Below are 22,072 nucleotides of genomic sequence, written 5' to 3' on the forward strand. Positions count from 1 at the left end.
AGGCTTGGGGAGATAGATCCATGAAAAGCATATAACACGTGTCAGCCGAGGCCGAGAGCGGGGAAGAGACTTGCTGGTGCACAGGAGGCTCCCAGTGGACCACAGCTCCGATCTGCATCATCAGACGTGCACTTTCTGCTTTTAGCCCCTCGCTGCTGGCTCACCCTCTGCCGCCCACCCCAGGCGCGGTCAGGGCTACTGTGGGCAGCACGCCCGGGAACCCCGCAGGTGCCGCCTCCACGTCAGGGCCCAGGAGAGCCCTTCACCCAGGTCCTGGGGCATTTGGGAATTGATGGGAAGGCCCAGGAGTCACCAGGAGCAGTTAAGAAGTCAACTCAGCTGGGTCAGAGGAGGGCTAGGCCTGTTATGAGAATCGTGTCTGCACATGGCGGGTTGCGTAGGAGAGCTGATCCCACGAACTTGTGCCTGCTGGTTGGGAGAACGGCAGGATGGGCAGGGGTGAGCCCCAATTTCCTGATGGGAAAACTGAGGTCCAGGGTGGGGAAGAGACTTTCTCAGGGGTCATTGGGCCTCCTGCCTCCAGCCAGCCCTCCTCTCATTGCTCCCTGAGGTCAGTTGCTATGTCCCCAGAGGTGGCCACACCACCCAGGGCCACCCGCTCCAGGAGGAAAAGGGAGCTGCCTGAGGCACGTCTCACGGGCGAGCGTCAGCCTGCCTGTCACCCTACCACCAACCTCATGTTGACACTTCTGGAGAAGCCGGTGCCCGGAGCCCCGGACCAAGCGTCGAAGGCTGGGTGTCCACTCCTGAGGGGCCTCGCACGGCTGATCCCTCCCTGTCTCAGCCTTGGTCTCCCTGTCTGTAAAGTGCGTGGGGTTGGGTCAGAGACGCCCAGTCTGTAGCAAGACGGGAAAAATGAGGGTGTTTCTAAAGCTAAATTTATTTTATTTAAAAACCCACTTGGAGATTTTGTTCTTCCTACTTTTTGGATATTTAATTGCCTTTGTTTTAAGAAATGATCAGAATGTGGATAGTGGTCAGGGTGTGTGTGCGCACGTGAGAGAAAGAGAGATTGACCCATTTGTCATGATAAAAAATTGACAACTTCCAGGATTTACATGGAACTTTTACCGGTTTGTGAACTGAAAACTAGTGAGCCACCAAGTTGGATATTCCCGCCTTCCTGCCCAGCCCTGTTCTCAGGGAAGAGTGAGTGTCCCCTGGTGGTCACTGCGTCACCACGGGGCCCGCCCTGGGCCCTGGACAGGCAGGCTGCACTCTCAGAATACCTGGTTTGTTGAGGGAAGAAACGTTCCCAAGAACAACAGTGACCACTGCAGCTGGCGTTTGTTGAGGGTTTGCTGGGCTCGGCACTGCACTGGGTGCTTCATAAGCCTTGGCTCGTTTGTCTTCATGGCAGTCCCGTTAGGATCCCTTTAAAACGAAAACAAGTTTCCTTCATAGTTTTTATTTCTTTACAAAAGTAACAGCCACTTAGATATTCAAACATTACAAAAACGTATCAAGAGACAAAGTCCCTACCCAGTCCATCCCCTGAAGCTGCCCCCGTTCCTACCCCGCCCATGGCCATTGGTAGGAACTGCACCTGCTGCGGCAACTGTGGGCTGGGTCAGGGAGGGGAACTCACCTGCCCGGGCCACCCAGCTGGTCAAGGATGGGGCAGCGGCAGGGCCTGTGCTTCTTGTCAGCATGGTCACCAGTGGCTGTGGCCACTGTGCCCAGAGCAGTGTACACACCACCCTCTGGATGGTGGAATGTGGATCGCAGTCAGGGACATTCTTTATGCCTGATGATCCTGTCTCCAAAGCCAGACCCCCTCGATGGCTCCCCAGAGTCCTGGGCTCAGCCCTCCCACCCGGCCCACTCTGCCTCCTCCTGGTGGTCTTGGGCGAGTTGGCGAGGACAGCTGTGTCCCATCGGGGGCGGGGCTGCTCCTCTGAGGCTTCTCTCCCTGCCCTGCTGCCCGGCCCAGGGACGAGATCTACTGCCAGATCAGCAAGCAGCTGACCCACAACCCCTCCAAGAGCAGCTACGCCCGGGGCTGGATCCTCATGTCTCTCTGTGTGGGCTGCTTCGCCCCCTCTGAGAAGTTCGTCAAGGTAGGGGGTGTCTGGCTACCTGGGTGGGAAGGGGAGTGGGGCGCTGTCCCGGCACTGGGGAGACGGCAGGAAGGAGGGGCTGGGAAGGACTGGGAAGGGGCCCAACCGGCCTTCTCCTCTCAGGCCTGGCCACCCCCCCGAGGGCCCGTCCTCCTGGCATCCCTCTGCGTGTTGTCTCGGGGCGAGCACTTCGGTTCACCTAGTGTCAGGCGCTGGGGACGCAGGGGGTCTCGGCAGGCCAGCTGGACCCTCGGTGCTGTGAGGGTGCGGGCGGCGGTGGGGGCTGGACTGATCCCTGGTGGAGGCACAGCTAAGCCGGGTGGGGGGGGTCTGTGTGAGGGCGGCAGCAGATGCGGCTGCACCCAGGCGGGGCCGTGGGGGCCCGGCTGCCACCCTGCGGTGTGCTGAGGGGGCAGCAGGCGCCAGGGACAGCAGAGGAGGCGTGAGGGCAGACTGGCCTGGGGGAGCAGGCTCCCTCGCAGGTGAGGGCCTGGTGACTGGTCCAGGCCAGGGTGGGGAGGCGGGGGTGGGGAGGCCTCACCGGGCCCTCTGGCTGCAGTACCTGCGGAACTTCATCCACGGGGGACCGCCTGGCTACGCCCCGTACTGTGAGGAGCGCCTGAGGAGGACCTTTGTCAACGGCACTCGGACACAGCCGCCCAGCTGGCTGGAGCTGCAGGTGCGGCCCGGTCCCACCCAGCACATGTGTGTGTGTGCACGCATGTTCATGTGTGTCCAGTATGCTTGGGTGCCCCAGAAGTGTTCCCTGCTCTGGAACACTGGTTCTTCAAGCACCCTCCCTCAAGTTCAGGCCCATGGGGACAAGAAAGCACCCAGAGGACAGTTGACCCCCATTTGCTGGCCATATGGACAAAGTGACTTGGGCGAGAGGGATTCCCTCTGGGTCTCAGTGGCTTCACCTGCAACATGGTGATAAGGATGCTCATCTCACAGAGTCTTGTGATGGTCATGTGAGGTGACAGCAGAAGCCCGTGGCAGGACCCGACCTCTCAGCCCCAGGGCCCCTAAAGGTCCAATTGGCGTGGGGCGCACAGCCGGCTCCCTGGGCACCTGTGGCAGGGACAGGCAGTGGCCCGGTGGGATGCGGGGCCTGGGGCTCAGAGGTAGCTCCGACCCCACAGGGAGAGCCAGAGCCCAGAGGGAGGGGCTGGTCTGAAGTGGAAGGACCCCACAGCCCTCTTGGGTCACTTCCAGGCCACCAAGTCCAAGAAGCCCATCATGTTGCCCGTGACGTTCATGGACGGGACCACCAAGACCCTGCTGACGGACTCGGCGACCACAGCTAAGGAGCTGTGCAACGCGCTGGCCGACAAGATCTCGCTCAAGGACCGCTTCGGGTTCTCCCTCTACATTGCCCTGTTTGATAAGGTAGGGTGGCTGGAAGCGCCTCCCCCGACACCGCCCCGGGCCTGTCCCGGCGCTGCCCCCACAGGCCCAGGGTACTCGCCCTTGAGAACCGGGGTTTCCTCCGCAGCAGTGGTGACCACGGCTCTGCCCGGCTTGTGAGCTGCTGAGGAGCTCTCTGCGAGCCTGCGGAAAACCCCGCAGCAGGGTGTAGACGGGAGCCCCGGGCTCCCCCCAGTCATGTGGGGCCGGATGCAGCCTCCTGTGCTGAAGGAAGGCCATGGGAGAGGGTGGCCGGAGGGACGCGCAGCCACTCAGCTGAGACACACTTTCTCACGTGCACGTGGGAACAGAACGATGGCCTGTCAGGTCGCTGTGACGTATGGGGGACAAACTCCTCGACTCGTCCTCAGCCAGCTGCGGCGTGAGCGTCCCCCAGCTGCGCCTCTGGGATGGAGGCTCCTCCGCCGAGCGGCCTGGGCTGCCTGGCTTGCCTGCACACCCCACACGCAGGCCCAGGTGTGGAGCCCTGCCTCTGGACACGGCTCACCTGGATTTTCCTTACCTGTAGATACCACGTGTGTTCTCAGTGGCAGTTTGTCCAACAGTTTCACAGAGGGCTTCCACTAAGAAACGGGAATTCCCATGTAACAGCCCAGAACTGAGGCTGGGAAACAACTGCTGTGCCGGCTGGGAGCCACGGCTGGGAGCCAGGGATCTCCGTCCACTCTGCCTCCTAGGGGACCTTGGGCATGTGGTTCCCGCCCTCTGGGCCTTGACTTTCTATTGGAACTAGCCCAGGTGGCACAGCTGAGGCTCCTCGAAGTCTCCTTTGACTTCGTGTGTACTGCTTGCCCACAGGTGTCCTCCCTGGGCAGCGGCAGTGACCACGTCATGGACGCCATCTCCCAGTGTGAGCAGTACGCCAAGGAGCAGGGTGCCCAGGAGCGGAACGCCCCCTGGAGGCTCTTCTTCCGCAAAGAGGTCTTCACGCCCTGGCACAACCCCTCAGAGGACAATGTGGCCACCAACCTCATCTACCAGCAGGTGGTGCGCGGAGTCAAGTTCGGGGAGTACAGGTGTGAGAAGGTGAGTGTTCTGCTGAGCCGCCTTGGCCCACAGCGCCTGTTTTCCCACTGTCTGCGACCCCCGTTAGCAAATGCCGAGGTTGGCACTCCCCAGGCTGCTCCTGGATTTGTACTACCTACCTACAAAAACAAGAGAGGGAGGTGGACTCACAGCAGCAAGGGTTGGGGAGAACGTCCCGCTGGGCAGGTCACACTGCTGCAGCGACGGCACGCGGCACCGAGCACGTGCTCCGGGACTAGCATGTGGTTCTGAGTTAGTCTGGTAAACGCAGCTCTACACGAGAAAGACCTATTCGTTGAAACCAGAGTTTGCAAATGTTATTCTTTTTTCTGCTTCTGAGGACAGGAGTGATGTGGTTGTTTTATTTTTGATAATGGTCATGGTGGATCTGATAGTACTTCTCCTGTGGGGATCGTGGTGAGAGATGAGGAGGGAGGTGACGGAAATGCAAACGGTGGTTATTGGTGGTGGCGATGGCGGAGGTGGTGGTGGCGTCGGGGATAACGGTGTCGTGGTTAGTGGCAATGGCGGCGGCGAGGATGCCGGCGTTGTGGTTAGTGGTGGAGGCGGAGGCGGCATCGGGATGCCAGTGTCAAGGTTAGTGGAGGCGGAGGTGGCATCGAGATGCCAGTGTCCAGGTTAGTGGAGGCGGAGGTGGCATCGAGATGCCAGTGTGGAGGTTAGTGGAGGCGGAGGTGGCATCGAGATGCCAGTGTGGAGGTTAGTGGAGGCGGAGGTGGCATCGAGATGCCAGTGTGGAGGTTAGTGGAGGCGGTGGTGGCATCGGGATGCCAGTGTCAAGGTTAGTGGAGGCGGAGGTGGCATCGGGATGCCAGTGTGGAGGTTAGTTGAGACGGTGGTGGCATTGGGATGCCTGTGTTGAGGTTAGTGGAGGTGGAGGTGGCATTGGGATGCCAGTGTTGAGGTTAGTGGAGACGGTGGTGGCATCGGGATGCCAGTGTCGAGGTTAGTGGAGGCGGAGGTGGCATTGGGATGCCAGTGTCGAGGTTAGTGGAGACGGTGGTGGCATCGGGATGCCAGTGTCGAGGTTAGTGGAGACGGTGGTGGCATTGGGATGCCTGTGTTGAGGTTAGTGGAGGTGGAGGTGGTGTTGGTGGCGATGATGATGGGAGTTATTGGTGGTGGTAAGCAAATAGTCATGATGCGTTAGTACAGCCTTATCAGTTGTTAAACTTCTGAAATACTCAAAGTAGTTGGAGCATATCCCTGGCCTTCAAGGTCCCCGAGAGCCTTTCTCCGTTGCCCCTGCTGCCAGAGCCCTGGGGAGCCCTAGGTAGGCATCCCTGGGGCTGCCACCCACAAGCAAGTGCCCAGTTCCACTTGGCTCTCCAAATCCTCTGCAGTGGACGGACTGGCTGGTAGAAGCTTCGGCTCTCCCCTGGTGTGTGCTGCTGGTGACAGAGGTGGTGACGTGGTGCCCTCCCCTCACCCTGACCCCCTCCAGTAGTCCCCAGGCCTCCTGTTCTCCAGGACAGGCACTTCCCCTTCTCGTTTGTCAGTTCCAGTCGCTGTCTCATAGAGCCAAGCGTAGTGGCTGCTCGGTGGGCTGGCTGGTCTCTTTGGGTCAGCTCATTTGCCCCTGGGCAGGGTTCGTCTCTGTGCAGGTGAGGACCCGGGAAGAGGTGTGCGTGGCCCTGCCTATGGGGAGCTCACGGTTCCACTGAACAGATTAAGAATTCCCTGGTGAATCAGTGAGAACACAGGGTCCCAAAGGCCAGGCTCTGAGACAGTAGGAAGCAGGCAGGAGCAGGGCCTGGGGGCCTCGGTGGTCTGGAAAGGCTTCCTGGAGGGGCCTGGGCTGCACACGTGACCGGGCCTCCTCCCCCTCCCAGGAGGATGACCTGGCCGAGCTGGCCTCCCAGCAGTACTTCGTGGACTACGGCTCCGAGATGATCCTGGAGCGCCTGCTGAACCTCGTGCCCACCTACATCCCTGACCGCGAGATCACGCCCCTGAAGACGCTGGAGAAGTGGGCCCAGCTGGCCATCGCCGCCCACAAGAAGGTAGAGGGGCTGGGAGGGACCTGGGTGGAGGCAAGGCCCCGAGCAATCAAGGCCCCAGCCCTGTCTGTTGTGTGTGGAGGGGACCCGAGAGGAGGTGAGGGTGTGTCCTGGGGACAGGATGGCTCCCAACCTCTGGCCTCCCAGCAGCCCTCTCTCTACCACAGACATCAGCTCACAGGAAGGCGGGCTGGGTGCCAGGGCCACAGAGAGCATCGAACCCAGTCTTGCGGCTCCTGAGGGAGCCTGAGGGGCCGTGGGTGTGGGCGTCCCCTTTCCTGGTCCCATGCCAGCAGCTCGCTGGTGCTGCAGCTTCCTGAGAGCTGCAGCTCAGTGTGGTAGGCGCTGGAGGGAGCTTCTGGGAAGTGCACCTCCTAGTTCCTCAAATAACTCCAGCCCAGCGTCCTACCTGGGGGACGCTAGGTACAGCCCCCTGAACCACCTCGCTTGGAGCGCAGGCCTGTAACCAGCTGAGTAGTTCCCGCTGGGGTAGAGCAGGGGTGTCCAGGTGGGGAAAAGGGTGGCTCCTGCCCAGCTCCTGCCCAGCTGCTGGCAGGGCACCATGGCCTGCTCACCTCCGTGGGCCCTGTGAGCAAGAGTAGAATTGTCTCTACGCAAAGTGGATGGAGGGCCCCCACACCCGCAGTCGCTCAGCCGCCCCCCCCTCCCCGCCACATGGCCTCCACCCACCCTGCTGACCTTTTGCCTTCTCCGCTGGCCCCCACCAGCCTCTGCCTGTCCCCAACACTCCCTGTGTGGCTTCTCCATCCAGTCTGGCTCACCCCAGGGCCCTCATCCCCAGCCCCCTCATCCCCAGCCCCCGCCAGAAGAGGGGTGTGTTCTCCCTGCTGCTACCCTGTCCTCTCACGTGAGAGACTTTCTTTGTGCTTGGCCACCTCTTTTCCTCAGCCCTTGTGTCCCCTCAGCTGCGGAAGCCTGTCCACCTGCCTCCCAAACAGCTGCAGCCCCACCCGGGCCGCCTGGTGCTCACTGCCACTGTGGCGCTTGGCGTGGGGCGTGTTCTGGGTCGGGTGCTGTTGTCATGCATTCATCCTATGCCGGGGACTTGCCATGCGCTGGGCACCATAGCAAGGCCTGGAGACACAGCACGGATGGCACAGGGACGTGGTTTCTGCCCTTTCGGAGCCCATGGCTGAGCCGTGTCTCCCCCCAGGCCGGAGCTCCTTGGCGTGTGCATCCCAGAGCCCTGGGCCAGGCCTCCTGTAGAGTGGACAGATGTGAATTCGTGTTGTTTTAGGGTGGGGGGGGTGTTATTAGGGTGTCAGGGCCGCCATAACAAAGTATGGACCGGACGGCTTAAAGAACAGGAATTTGTCTCACGGTTCTAGAGCCAAGAAGTTCACGATCGAGGTGCTGGAGAGTTGGTTGCTTCCGAGGCCTCTCCCCGGCCTGCACGCTGTGCTCTCCGGCTGTCTCCACGTGGCCTTTCCTCTGTGCACATGCGTGTCCATGTCCAAGGTTTTATTATAGGACGCCAGTCATACTGGATTGGAGCCAACCCCAATGACCTCATTTCGACGTCATCATCTCTTTAAAAACCTCATCTCCAAATAGAGCTGCATTCTGTGTTACTGGGGGTTAGGACTTCACACAAATTTGTGGGAAGTGGCAGAAGGGTGAGGGACACACAAGTCAGTCCCCATAACAGAAGAGTGTTTTAAGAAACATTGTTCTGGCCAGGCGCGGTGGCTCACGCCTGTAATCCTAGCTCTCTGGGAGGCCGAGGAGGGCGGACTGCTCGAGGTCAGGAGTTCGAAACCAGCCTGAGCAAGAGCGAGACCCCGTCTCTACTATAAATAGAAAGAAATTAATTGGCCAACTAATATATAGAGAAAAAATTAGCCAGGCATGGTGTCGCATGCCTGTAGTCCCAACTACTCGGAGGGCTGAGGCAGGAGGATTGCTTGAGCCAGGAGTTTGAGGTTGCTGTGAGCTAGGCTGATGCCACGGCACTCACTCTAGCCTGAGCAACAAAGGGAGACTCTGTCTCAAAAATAAATAAATAAAAATAAAAAACATATTGTTCTGAAATAACTTCAAACTTAAGAGAAGTTCCAAGTTCGAAAACTTAGAGCTGTATACACCTCAGGCAGATTGGCCAGTGAGCCACACTTGCTTTGTGGTTTCCCTCCCTGTGCACATAGGCATCGTTCTCTTTTCTAAGCCGTTCGAGGTCAGGTTGGCAACACTGAGCCCCTCACCCTGAATTCCCCCTGCTCCCACAGTGGCACGGCTGCTTGGCCCTGCCTCGGTGGAGCTGGGGCAGCGTGCGCAGGCACACGCTCACCCTCACCCACGCCTGCAGCTACGTACTCTAAAACCACAAGTTCATTCTGACCCTCCAGTGCCCCCCACCTAACACACACACAATGTTCTTACTAGAGCGTAGGGGAGTGTTTTTGGAGGAATAAAATGCTGGTGCTTTTGTATCTTGCGGGAGCAAGGCAGCATCCCCAGGCTTGCCTTACCCAGGCTCCAGGCCTCTCTCCACTTTGATCCAACTCCGTCAGCTGGGCAGTTTCTCTAGGCACGATCTTGCAGCTGCAGCTTTGCCCATGGTCCTGTAACCTGGCTACCCCCCACTGTGTCTCCCGTCCCTCTCTTCCCTGCCTGCCCAGCACACACCCCTCCTGCTGACCCAGGCCCTTTGGCCCCCCACATGCGCGGGCCGGAATCCCTGGCCTTCCTGTCTCTGCCGAAGCGGGAGCTCCCTGGAGCAGCACCCGTGCCTTACCTGCCATGTGCCCCGGGCCTGCATTAAGGCAGACTCACAAGTGCTCACTGACGTTGAGTGAATAAGAGAGACGAAGGACAGGGGTGGCCATGGTGCAGGCGCCTGGGCCACGCTGGCTACAGGGCAGGGACAGCTGATTTCCAGACAGAGTTTGTACTGTATGTCTTATCCTGTGTCTCTCTCTGTCCCCCCCAGGGGATTTATGCCCAAAGGAGAACTGATGCCCAGAAGGTCAAAGAGGATGTGGTCAATTATGCCCGCTTCAAGTGGCCCTTGCTCTTCTCCCGGTTTTATGAAGCCTACAAATTCTCAGGTATTGTCCCCCAGCCCCTGTACGCCCCGGCCCATAGCAGAGGGAGGGGAACGGCTCAGCCAGGCTCCCCGCTCGGCGTGACTCCCACCTGTGGGCTGCTCGGTCTTCCCTGGCCAGTGCCGCTGGTGTGGGTCCATGGCACACAGTAGGTGCTCAGTGGCACACTGGATTGATCAATTGAATGAGGACTGGAATCAGTAAAGCACCTATCGGGTGCAGAACCGCGTGGCCCAGAGCAGAGGCAGGCCAGCCCTGCTGGGCCAACTCTGTGAAGTTGAGTGTGGCTGATATAAACCCACGTGGGCCATTGCTCAGCCATCTTTGGGCCGTCGTTACTGGCCTCTGTTCCAGCCCAGGCCCTGCGCAGATGCTGCACTTCACAGAACCAGGGCCGGAGGGAACCTCGGGACCCAGCCCGGCCCTCCCCGTATCCCACCTTGGTACAGGGCAGGGACTATCCAAAGCCGCACAAAGACCAGTGGCAGGGAGGGGGCCTGAAACCAGTTTCATGCTTCAACACTCTTCCCACTGCACCTTGCGTTTTGGCTTATAGGGATGCTTTGTCCTTTGAGTCTCAGCTTCCCTGTCTGTAAAATAGAAACCAGTATACTCCTGCCCTCGCCCCTGACAGTTGCGAGGACTGGGAAGGGCAGGGCCCGGGTGTGGGAGGGCCCTCAGTGCCTCGGTCTCTGCCAGGCCCCAGCCTCCCCAAGAACGACGTCATCGTGGCCGTCAACTGGACGGGCGTGTACTTTGTGGATGAGCAGGAGCAGGTGCTGCTGGAGCTGTCCTTCCCAGAGATCATGGCCGTGTCCAGCAGCAGGTGAGGAGGGCCAGATAGACGCACAGACAACAGAAGGGAAGGAGAGGGGCGGAGCTGTCCTGCAGCTCACGGGGGGTGCGAAGAGGCACAGGGGCGTGTCCTGGTAGAAGGCAATCCAGCAGTTTGTGCTGCACCGTGGTGACAAGACAGCCCTTGCCCTCTTGGGGCTTCAGTGGAGAGGGGAGACAGACATTGGATGGGCCATTTTAAAGCAGGGAGCAGTGTGATGAGGGCTGTGGGAGGGCAGGGAGGACTTCCTGTAGGAAGTGGCATCTATGCTGAGATTTAAAGGGTGAGCGGGAATTAGATAGGCAAAGGGGAAGTGGGCTGGGCCAGTGTAGGTGTCCCCAGACCTTGCCTGGCCATGTGCGACTTGGACTAAGATGTGCCTGACCTGGGTCACGTCTCACCTGGTTGGACCAGGCTCTGCTGTAGCTGGGCCATGATTCCCTTGACTGGGCCATGTCTGACTCGACTGGCCTTGGTCTCCTTCAGGGAGTGCCGTGTCTTGCTCTCGCTGGGCTGCTCTGATCCGGGCTGTGCTGCACCTCACTCAGGCCGGGTAGGACTGACCCCGGCTGCACCCTGTTCTCCGTGTTGGTCCTGCAGGGGAGCGAAAATGACAGCCCCCAGCTTCACGCTGGCCACCATCAAGGGGGATGAGTATACCTTCACCTCCAGCAATGCCGAGGACATCCGTGACCTGGTGGTCACCTTCCTAGAGGGGCTCCGAAAGAGGTCTAAGTATGTCGTGGCCCTGCAGGACAACCCCAACCCTGGTGAGTGGCTGCCACACGGGCTGCCAGGCATGGGGGTCAGAGTTGTTGGGCAGACCATGCACCTTGGCCTTGGCCTGGCGTTCAAGGCTTCCAGTGCCTTATTACCCATTCTTCCCCACTGGACCAAACAGCAGAACTCTGTGCCTTCAACCTGTCCCCTGTGGGGAACCTTCCCCTCCCTCGCTCCCTCCCTCTCTCCCTCAGTCCTTAGATACTTATCTCCTGTCACCTTCTCCAAGTTAGGTCAGGGTCCTCCTTTGTGTTCTGCAAATACCCACCACATTCAGAGATTGACAACCACCCTGACTGAGACCACCTGGGTCCTGGGAAGAGTGTAGACAGGACAGAGATAAAAGGGACCCTGCCCGGCCCTCAGTGTGGGGGATGGGAGGTACAGACAGACAGTGATGGCCCTATGATGGTGCAATGACCAGGGACGCCCAGAGTTGTGGGAGCCTGGAGAGAGAGGCCCCAGGTAGCCCGGGGTCCGGGGGAGCCGTGTGAGCAGAGCATGTGAGGCAGAGAACAGAGCGGGACCGAGCAGAGGCAGGAGAAGGCCGGCACCTCGGGGATCTGCAGAGAGTTTGGTTGGATGGGTGAGGAGAGGGGGGCGAGAAGTGAGGAGGCAGGAGTCCAGGAGGCCAGCTGGGCGGGTGGTCTTTCTCCTGAGGGGCCTGGGGAGCCACAGAAGGCTTTTGAGCAGGAGAGTGGCTCCCTCTGGTGGCTGTGTCTGTGTGGAGTGTTGTGACAAGGTGGAGGCAGAGTGGCAGGTGGGCAGACGTGAGTGGGACGGGGGAGTTCTTCAGTGGGGAGTAGTGGCGTGTAGATCATCAACCCGGATAAAGAGGTTCCAACCCAGCCCCTCTCCACAGCGGGTGAGGAGTCGGGCTTCCTCAGCTTTGCCAAGGGCGACCTCGTCATCCTGGACCATGACACGGGCGAGCAGGTCATGAACTCGGGCTGGGCCAATGGCATCAATGAGAGGACCAAGCAGCGTGGGGATTTCCCCACGGATTGTGTGTACGTCATGCCCACTGTCACCATGCCACCTCGGGAGATTGTGGTATGTGGCCTGGGTGGCACGTGGGCGGGAAGCTCCCCTAGTCTCCTCTTTGCTTTCCATAGTGGAGTGAGGGATTACAATAGATTAACGGTCTGTAGCTTCTGGGAAGATGATCTGGGGGTCTTAGGGGACCACAAATGTAAAGTTGGGGCGGGTGTTAAACCTGTACCAGGTGGGGGCAGGGCATAGGAACTGTGTCAGGTGAGGCACTGCCGTGGGGCAGGGGTGGGAGAGAGTGGTCTGGGGGAGAGATCGCCGTGTGATTCCTGCACTGTCTGAAGGGGCAGCGAGGCACAGCTGGGAAGGCTGCCGGTTCTTCTGGAGTCCTGCCATGCACAGCTCGGAGGACTTGGCGCCCAGCCTCCCGGGCGGCTCCTGAGCCAGGCCCAGCCGACTGACTGGGCAGTTCTCACACTGCGTCCCCCTGCTGCGTCCAGGCTTTCTCACTGGCCCAACCGGATTCAGACACTGAGGGGAGGGGTCCTGAGCCCAGAATCATGGAGGCAGCAGTAACTTCAGAGACCCCAAGGAGGAAGGGGGCTCCCCAGTTCAGAGTGGGGCATGGGGCCCACCCCATGGAGAGAGTCCCCCAGCCCCAGTGCAGAAGGCTGCAGGCTTCACCATGTCGATCCCAGTGCCCTGGATGGAGACCTGAGTCTCCTGTCTCCTGGCCCCTAGGCCCTTGTCACCATGACGCCCGATCAGAGGCAGGACGTCATCCGGCTCTTGCAGCTGCGAACGGCAGAGCCTGAGGTGCGCGCCAAGCCCTACACGCTGGAGGAGTTCTCCTACGACTACTTCAGGTGACGGGTTCCGGGAGAGGGGTGCACAGGACTGCAAGCTGCGGGCTGCTGCCATTCGGTGCTGGGGCTGCTGTGAGCTGGGCCTGGGTCACAGGGAGCAGGGGCAGTTTCTGTCTGCTGGGATGATCTGTGTTCTCGTCTCATCATTCCTTCATTTAAGAGACAGTCACCGTGCACACCCCAGGCAGGGCCTGGGCACTCATGGCTCACTCCTGTGCCTGCCTCCGACTCATGGTCCTCTGCAGGAAACAGGCAGCCGCGATTCTGGTGCCCAGCCTTGTGACAAGGGTGCTGGGGGTTGGGGGACAGAGGAGAGGCTTCCTGGAGGAGGTGGCACCCACTGAGCTCTGCAAGGGGTGACAGGGCAGGTAGGGGAGGTTGGGCACAGCCAGCGGTGTTACTACCTGTCTTATAGCTGAGAAAATAAGGCCCGGTGACTGTCAGTGGGGACTTGTCCCAGGGCCACACACAGGGCAGGGACAAGCAGGGGCAGGGTGCTCTGCCCCGGGGCTGCCGTGGCAGGGCCGTGCTGACTAGCCCTGTGCTGTGGCAGGCCCCCGCCCAAGCACACGCTGAGCCGCGTCATGGTGTCCAAGGCCCGAGGCAAGGACCGGCTGTGGAGCCACACGCGGGAGCCGCTCAAGCAGGCGCTGCTCAAGAAGATCCTGGGCAGCGAGGAGCTCTCGCAGGAGGCCTGCATGGCCTTCATCGATATCCGCGCCGGTAGCCGGGCCGCGGGGAGGGGCATGGTGGAGCGGGTTTTCATCCAGACACCTCCTTCGTCCCGAGGCCCCAGCCGGGTCCTGGCACACGTGGGGAGGGTCGATGGGGGAGCCCTTCCACGTGCCTGGCACCGCAGGGTATGCAGGGGGCTGCCTCGCCCACTGTTTCCTCTGACCCCGTCATCTAGTTGGCACATGTGCTGGGCCAGGCATGGAGAAAGAACAGGGACCAGACCTGGCGCCTGGCCCCATTGGGGGCAACACATGCATTGCGATCAGTGCTGTGATGGGACCAGGCAGGCACAGTGCCTGGACCTGGCCTGGAGGGGGCAGGAAGGACTTCCAGGAGGAAGTGGTATCTAGGCTGAGACCTGAAAGCTGGGCAGGACTTAGCCAGGCTAAGGGCAGAGGGCTGGGGAGTGTTCCAAAAAGAGGGAACAGCACATGCAAAGACCCTGAGGCAGAACAGAGCAGGGATACTTCTGGGCACAGCTGGAGGGCAGAGCTCACCAAGGGAGCCTGAAGACCGGGCTGAAGGGAGGAGCTCCCAGGCGCTGGAAGGTAGCTGCGGCTGTGGCTCAGGGCCAGGGCCAGACTCTGGGCTGGGGTGGCATACTCAGATTGGTGATCTGGGAAGTCCTGGCTGCTGTGAGGGATTGGGATATGGGTTGGGGGCCTGAGGCTGGGGGAGCTGTGAGGAGGTAAGAACAGTGGGTGGGTGGTAGGCAAGAAGAGCAAATGAGTGGCCTGGGGCCCAGGGACCTGCCCAGAGTCACACCCTGCCCCCCAGCCGGGTGCTCCTCCCACTTGGCCACTAGCCCTTCCTTGACAGCCCCCACCCGTGCTCAAGTACATGGGTGACTACCCATCCAAGAGGATGCGCTCTGTCAATGAGCTCACCGACCAGATCTTTGAAGGCGCCCTGAAGGCCGAGCCCCTCAAGGACGAGGTTTATGTGCAGATCCTGAAGCAGCTGACCGACAACCACATCAGGTGCGCCGTGCCTGCGTGGTGGGCGGGTGAGGGCAGGCCCCCACCTGCTGTGACGGGAAACTCACTCCCTCTGGGGCAGCAGCTGGCTCTGCCTGGAAGCAGGACTTCCTCACACAGAGCAGGGAGCTGCCCCGGGCCCCTCATGTCCTCGCTTGGCCCCTGAGGCCCGAGGAGAGCCTGTCAGGAGCCAAGAGGTGGTGGCTGTCCCCTGCTGAGCGTGTCCTATACGTTTAACACCTGGTCCTGCCTGAGCCGCCTCTGAGTACCCCTCCCCAGCCAGACCCTGCAGCCTGCCTGCAGGTTCAGCTCCTAACCAAGGGTCCCAACCCTGCCTCGGGCTGAGCTGCTGTTAGTTGAAACGTTGGCTGAAAACTCTCATGGGTTCAGGCTGTTGGGTCCCAGAAGGTGTCACCTTCAGCCTACTGGGCCAGCCTGGATAGGAGCAGGAAGTCAGGCACAGGCTCCTCTCAGAGCCTGAGAGAAGCTCCACCCATCTCCTTGCACCTAGCCCCGCCTCCCTTCCCAGCCTTGTCACTCTCCACAGATCTTCAACAAATCCACCCTTGAGCTGCACATCAGATTTTTCACGCTGCCAAACTTTTGTACACACTGTGCCCACAGCCCTGAAATCCTCTCATCCCCTTCTCTGCATATCAGAATTTGCCTCACCTTCAAAGCCTAGATGCCACCTCCTCCTAGAAGGCCTCCAAGCTTTCCAGTCAGGCTCACGGAGCTCCGAGTGGTGCCTGAGGGACCCGGGCGGGCTGGTCTAATGCCAAGCTACTCAGAGTGTAGATGAGTTAAGGAGCTTCTGCCAGAACATCAGTCACACGCTGCTTCCTTCTTGGGGAACGTCTTGCTGTGGGAAAAAAATCCCAGCTGAACCCGGGTGCCTGGAAACATGGCATCTTTGCGCCCTGGCGTTAGCACTCATGTCCACGTGAACTGGCAGCTGGCCTGGCGTGGCATGGCCGGGCCAACCACGCTTTGAGCAGCTCTAGCTGGATCTGGCTGTCGGGAGGGGGTCTGTGTTGGTCCTCACGGGGGTCAGGGCGGACAGGCAAGTGCTGCTGCGGTGAGGAGCCAGTGGTGTGTGGCTCCGACTGAGCACAGGGTCCTCCCGCAGGTACAGCGAGGAGCGGGGCTGGGAGCTGCTCTGGCTGTGCGCCGGCCTCTTCCCGCCCAGCAACATCCTCCTGCCGCACGTGCAGCGCTTCCTGCAGTCCCGCAAGCACTGCCCGCTGGCCATCGACTGCCTGCAGCGGCTCCAGAAAGCCCTGAGGTACAGCCCTGGGCTGGGCTCCTGGCCACGTGGGGCTGGTGGGGCCAGCTCCCTGGGGATGAGGATGTGACCTCACAGCAGTTGGGCCTATGCCTGGGGCACCTCAGCCGCCAGCTGGGCAGAGGCGTGGGGCCCAGCGGCCCATTCCAGACCCAGCTGGAGAGTCGGCTGCTCAGGCGCTCCCATGGCTTATGCCTCCAAGGCCACTGGGGGGGCACAGACACCTGGCCCCGCTTCATGCTGTGTGCACTTGCCTCCTTCACTTCATCTGGTCCCTCTACAGCGCTTAGTGTTATCCTCCCATTTTATAGATGAGGAGCTCAAGGCTCTGAGGGGTCAGTGGCTGGCCCCATGGCAGGAAGTGGTGGATGGGGATAAGAACCAGGCTTTGTCTGGCCCCGAAGTTTCCTGCGTCCCTGGTCCCCAGTCCCCACAGTCCCAGAAACCTGCCCCCTCTCCTGCCTCATTTTTAGAAACGGGGCCCGGAAGTACCCTCCGCACCTGGTGGAGGTGGAGGCCATCCAGCACAAAACCACCCAGATTTTCCACAAGGTCTACTTCCCTGACGACACTGATGAGGTGAGGGTCCCTGGCGTATGAGTCTGCACCTGACGGGGCTGGCTCCCTCGGCTGACACAGAGGGTGGTCCCGAGGCCTTTCCCTGCCACTACACATCTGCCCTTGGTTCCTGGTCTGACCCCTGCTTCCAGGAGCAGCTTCCTTCAGAGGATGTCCCTCCCTCCCCGCCTCTGAGGGTCTTTCTTTCTCCCTCCAAGCTGGGCTCTGTGCTGGTGCCACTTCCCTGACCCAGCTCTCTTCTTGGGCACAGGGCCCCTCTGACCCCACAGTCCAGGCTCCCTTATCGCCCTTAGCCCACTTTCCTGCAGGCAGAACCCCCAGGGCCCCCCTCCCTCCCTCCCTGGTGTGGCGGGGGTCGCTCCAGCCTGGTCCTGTCCTTCAAGGTCCTGCTTGTCTTTCTGTCTACCCATAGCGTCAGGGCCCACGACCTCCACTCCCCGCCACAACTCGGCACGGGGTCTCTCATTCAGATAAACTTATTAATAGTTTGAAGACTAGTTGTAAGACATGCCTGACACGCTAGACACTCAGAAATGCCACGTGATTCAGGTCACAGGAACAGAAAACTTCCTCCAGTCATTTCCCATCCCCTGCAGTGGGAGCTGCCCCCAGCTCTCTCTCCTCCCTCCATGTAGGACTGCACCAGACTCAGATCTCCTCGCCATGGGGCTGCTTCCCCTCCTGCTTTTGGGATTTGCTTTTCCTCTTCCTCGAATCCCTTTCCTTCCTATCCTGCCCCCTGCCCCGTCCTATGGTGCTCCTCTGGCCTCTGCTGTCACTCAGCTCTGGACCCACAGAGGAGGAGGTGTCGCATGTGGGAGGGGGCTGGTGTAGGAGGTGCAGTCAGAGGGGCAGGGGAGGGCCAGGCACCTAGGACAGGCCCTGCAGGAGCCAAGTGAGCACCACCCCTCCCAGGCCTTCGAGGTGGAGTCCAGCACCAAGGCCAAGGACTTCTGCCAGAACATCGCCACCCGGCTGCTGCTCAAGTCCTCAGACGGATTCAGCCTCTTTGTCAAAATTGCAGACAAGGTGGGTGCTTGGCTGTCTACCTGCCTACTGTCGGCCCATCTATTGGAGATTTCCTGTAGAAACTCTTGGGCAGCAGTGGGGAAGTGGTGGGGGTAGAGGGGAGGTGCTCATACGCAGCCCTCTCCTTCCACCCCTGCAGTCTCTCACACGGAGCGGCTACCCTAAATCTCTCTCCCCCAAGGCATTGCACCTGGCCTCAGACCCTCTTGTGAACCCTGTTCCCAGGCATTCTATGTTCTGGACACAGCAGGCTCCTGGTCATGCCCCAATACACATGTACTTCCCAGATTCGCTTTGACTGGTCCCACAGCTGCCATGCTAGGGCCAATTAACCCTAGAAATAACCCTCGAAGGAGGTATGATTATCATCACTTAATAGATCACAGAACTAGGGCCCAGAGAGGTCAAATAACTTATCCAGAGGCACACAGCAGGGACTCAGCTTCTGGCAGGTCTAACTCCAAGGCTCACACTGCTGCCACCATCCCACATCACTCTCCTTCAACTCCTCTGTCCGTGGAAGGCTTAAAAGTCCGGCTTGAAGCCCCCTCCCATGGGAAGGCCGAATTAGGTGTCCCTCCTGTTGCCCACTGACAGATCTGTGTGCATCTATGTCTGTCTCCTCACTTCATGACTGTCCTTGTGACAGACACAGGTGACCCTGATGAGGTCCTGGATCCAGGGGAGTTCAGAACCTGCAGGAGAGCTTGACATAGACACCAGAGAATGTCCAAGGCAGGGATTGGGCCTGGTTCCTGGCTGGTTTCCTTTGAGCCTAGGGCAGTGTTCCAAGTCCTAGGCACTGAATGGCATGACTGTCACTCTGGGCGGTTCTGGAGATACTCAGCAGGCTTGGTCGGGGCAGGGTGGGGCTGACTCACAGAAACCCCTTCTGGCTGGGAACGGAGTCTTTCTGGAGAAGGATCCGCCAGCAAGGCCTTGAGTGGGAACATGAGAAAACCCAGCAGTGCTTGAACTACAATAAGTGGACCACAATGGCTGTGTCCCTAGGTCATCAGCGTCCCGGAGAATGACTTCTTCTTCGACTTTGTTCGCCACCTGACAGACTGGATAAAGAAAGCGCGGCCCATCAAGGATGGTAATGAAGCCGGGTCTTGGGATCATCAGAGGCCGGAGTGGGGAGGTGCTGGCTCAGGGCCGGGCTGTGAAGAGCGTGGACAGCCTCTGTGCTGGGACTTTCTGGGTGACTGACTGCTCTGTGCCACAGGAATCGTGCCCTCGCTCACCTACCAGGTGTTCTTCATGAAGAAGCTGTGGACCACTACGGTGCCAGGGAAGGACCCCATGGCCGACTCCATCTTCCACTATTACCAGGTGAGCTGCCCAGCACCTCTCTGCTCTGTCTGTCTTCGTGTGCTGTGGCCTTGCTGTACAAGGCCACAGCACACGATCTTTGCTTTGACCTTAAAAGCAAAGATCTCTTACCAGGCGGGCACTTGTAACAGCCCAGCGTCAAAGAGATTCCTGTCAAGACCACTGGGGCCTCCAGGAGTGGTCCACCCTCTGATGCTTCTGTCTCCTAACCCGTTAACCCTCAGGGGCCTGACAGTTCTTCCTCTGAGCTCCCAATCCCCACCTGCTCAGGCACCCCCCTTGGTGCTCGGCTGTTCTCCAAGTTCAAGATTCTGCTGCAATAACTGGTCTACCTAAGGCCTCTGCGCGATCTGTAAATACTTCCTAGCACAGGCATGCACCTGCAGAGCCAGGAGGGAAGCTCACGTGCTAGCCTCTATTATGTGTGTCCGGCACTTTTCACTCATTCTGTCGTCCCAACCAACACGTCCATTTCCCTATCGTACAGAGGGAGAAGCAGGCTCAGACAGGCCCAGTGATATAATTAGCATCATACGTCTGTCATCCTGATGGAGGCAGTGATCTTCTCCTTGGTCTCCCCCATTCACCTTTGGCCCTCTTCTATCCTTTCTCTAAAGGGGGGGTCATCCTTGTTTCTAGAGCCTCTCAGTGGTTTCCCATTGCTCTTAGCTCTTAGGGTGGAATCCTGAATCCTGATGTGGACCTGCATGGTGATGCCACTACCCCACTCCTGCTGCCTTGTTTCATACCTGGAAGCCTTAGGCTTGGTTCCCTTAGCTTATACTTTTTCAGATTCTCAGGTGTGCCATGGGACCTTTGTAATGTTGTTCTACTGGGATGCTCTTCCCTCAATTCCTTGCCTCACTGACTGAGCTTTTAGATGTCAGTTCAACCATCTTGTCTTAAAGGACATCTTCCCTGCCCCCAAGACCAGATGAAGTCACCTTGTTTATATGCTGTCATAGCACTGTGAACAGTGATTATACATACGTTTGCTGTGGTTGTTACATGGTACTACAAGTTCCATGAGTAGGGAGGGTGTGCGTGGTTGCTTTAAAGGGCCTGGCTTGTAGTAGATGCTCAACAAAAATGTGTTGGATTGATGGACAAGTGAATTAGCGAATGGCTGGGTGGAAGGATGAATGATGCATGGACTTATGGGAGGATATTGGTGAGGGGGTAGGTAGGTGGAGGATGGACAGATGGAGAAGTGGCTGTGTGGGTAGATAGACCCCTAAATAGGTGGTGGGTTGGTGGATTGACGGATATGGATGAATAGACACGGGGTGGGTAGGTGGAAAGGTGGAGGGATGATGATTGACTCGGGTCTCTGGCAGCCTGTCCGCAGGCTAGCCTCAGTTTCCCTGCCCTTCAAACAGGGGCTGAGATGATGATGCTAAGGCTCCAGGAGCCTCTGGGTGGCACTGGCCTGTCAGAGGCTTCATCTCTGCTTTTGATCCATTGCCCGCTCTCAGTTGTTCTGGGTATGGACTTTTAAGGGGTTGGGAGGGTCCGTGTTGCTGCTGAAACCAGCAGTCTCAAGGGAACACATGGGAGACCTCTCGGGCAGACTGAGAGGCTCCTCCGCAGGAGGCTGGGGGTGCACAACAGTCTCAGTTCCCCAGTTGGTCATGCTGAGCTTCTCCGTCTTTGAAGGGAGACTGTTCACCCCACTAGACTGCTACGAGGGAAAATGAACTGATGTTCAGACATGACTGTGCTAAACTGTAAAGTGCTGAACCTGTGCAGGCAGACTCGCCATCTCCCTGGGGGAACAGTGTCAGCTGAGGGGGCCTAGATGGGGGGTAAGGCAGGAGACCCCAGTCTTGGGGTGGTGGGAGAGGGCCCATGTCTTCCAGGTCCCTCCACACCTGTGACCTGCCCTGTCTCTGGCAGGAGCTGCCCAAGTATCTCCGAGGCTACCACAAGTGCACGCGGGAGGAGGTGCTGCAGCTGGGGGCGCTGATCTACAGGGTCAAGTTCGAGGAGGACAAGTCCTACTTCCCTAGTATCCCCAAGCTGCTGCGAGAGCTGGTGCCTCAGGACCTCATCCGGCAGGTCTCACCTGACGACTGGAAGCGGGTAAGTATGGGGTGGGCAGGGGGAATGGGGGACCTCTGAATGGAACTTGGGCACCCCAGAGGTCCAGGGACCAGGTGCAGCAGCCCAGGAGCCTCTCGTGGCTCCTGAACAGGGCAAGGCTGCCCTCTATTCTCCCCCACCTGCTTTATACTCCTTAGTCCTCCATGCACAGGACTTGGTGGCCACCTGGCAATAATGTACCCATGGTGACCTGCTCTAGTACCCTCTGGCAGGCCTGCCTGGGGGTGGGAAGGGAAGTCAGGAGTCCATCAGCTGGGGTAGGGGGCTCTCTCAGGACCACCTGTCCTAGGCCTGCCCTGACCCCCCGACCCTTGCAGTCCATCGTAGCCTACTTCAACAAGCACGCGGGGAAGTCCAAGGAGGAGGCCAAGCTGGCCTTCCTGAAGCTCATCTTCAAGTGGCCGACCTTCGGCTCAGCCTTCTTTGAGGTGAAGGTATGCCTGGGGGCTTCTCAGAGGGGTATAGAGGGTGAACAGGAGGGAGGATGAGAAGCCATAGAGGCCACTCCACAGGACTGCAGGAAAACACTGGTGGCCTTGGACACGTGCCCTGGCAAGAAAAGGAGGGACATACCCTCAGCCTTATCCTGCTGAGTGTCTTGGCTAAGGGCTCAGCCTGGCAGGGTGACATTTAAACAGGCCAGAGTAATGGAGGACGGCCTGTGCTGTGACAGTGGGAACCCTCGCCCAGGTGCAGAGGCTCTGCCCAGATTGAGAAGGGCTGAGAGACTTCCTGGAGGAGGTGACCCCTGAGCTTTCCAGGGAGACCCTGGGTCCAGTGCTCCTGGCAAGGGCCGGCAGGCATGAGAGGTTAGGTCTGGGCAGGAAATGCAAGGAGTTGAGTGCAGATGGGTGGAAGGTGTGAGGTGAGCCGACTACAGCGGTTGAGCAGGTGGGGTGCAGGTGTCCTGCAGGTGGTGACAAGCCTTGGAAGGTTT

General features: G+C 59.4%; 1 protein-coding gene across 1 annotated transcript in view; it reads left to right on the top strand.

Annotated features, from left to right (window-relative positions):
• MYO7A (myosin VIIA) overlaps positions 1-22,072 on the top strand; it is an 80,727-nt gene that overhangs the window by 56,195 nt on the left and 2,460 nt on the right. Inside the window, exons 28-46 of the mRNA XM_012744995.3 lie at positions 1,955-2,081; positions 2,641-2,760; positions 3,297-3,470; positions 4,308-4,535; positions 6,389-6,559; positions 9,507-9,624; positions 10,321-10,447; positions 11,057-11,226; positions 12,099-12,289; positions 12,968-13,092; positions 13,646-13,803; positions 14,654-14,807; positions 15,934-16,089; positions 16,563-16,668; positions 17,584-17,697; positions 18,709-18,796; positions 18,926-19,032; positions 20,929-21,114; positions 21,453-21,569. Coding sequence (XP_012600449.1) covers positions 1,955-2,081; positions 2,641-2,760; positions 3,297-3,470; positions 4,308-4,535; positions 6,389-6,559; positions 9,507-9,624; positions 10,321-10,447; positions 11,057-11,226; positions 12,099-12,289; positions 12,968-13,092; positions 13,646-13,803; positions 14,654-14,807; positions 15,934-16,089; positions 16,563-16,668; positions 17,584-17,697; positions 18,709-18,796; positions 18,926-19,032; positions 20,929-21,114; positions 21,453-21,569 — 2,737 coding nt within the window. The remainder of the gene's footprint in view (positions 1-1,954; positions 2,082-2,640; positions 2,761-3,296; positions 3,471-4,307; positions 4,536-6,388; positions 6,560-9,506; positions 9,625-10,320; positions 10,448-11,056; positions 11,227-12,098; positions 12,290-12,967; positions 13,093-13,645; positions 13,804-14,653; positions 14,808-15,933; positions 16,090-16,562; positions 16,669-17,583; positions 17,698-18,708; positions 18,797-18,925; positions 19,033-20,928; positions 21,115-21,452; positions 21,570-22,072) is intronic.

Source organism: Microcebus murinus, chromosome 4 (assembly GCF_040939455.1).
Source record: "Microcebus murinus isolate Inina chromosome 4, M.murinus_Inina_mat1.0, whole genome shotgun sequence".
Classification (NCBI taxonomy): domain Eukaryota; kingdom Metazoa; phylum Chordata; class Mammalia; order Primates; family Cheirogaleidae; genus Microcebus; species Microcebus murinus.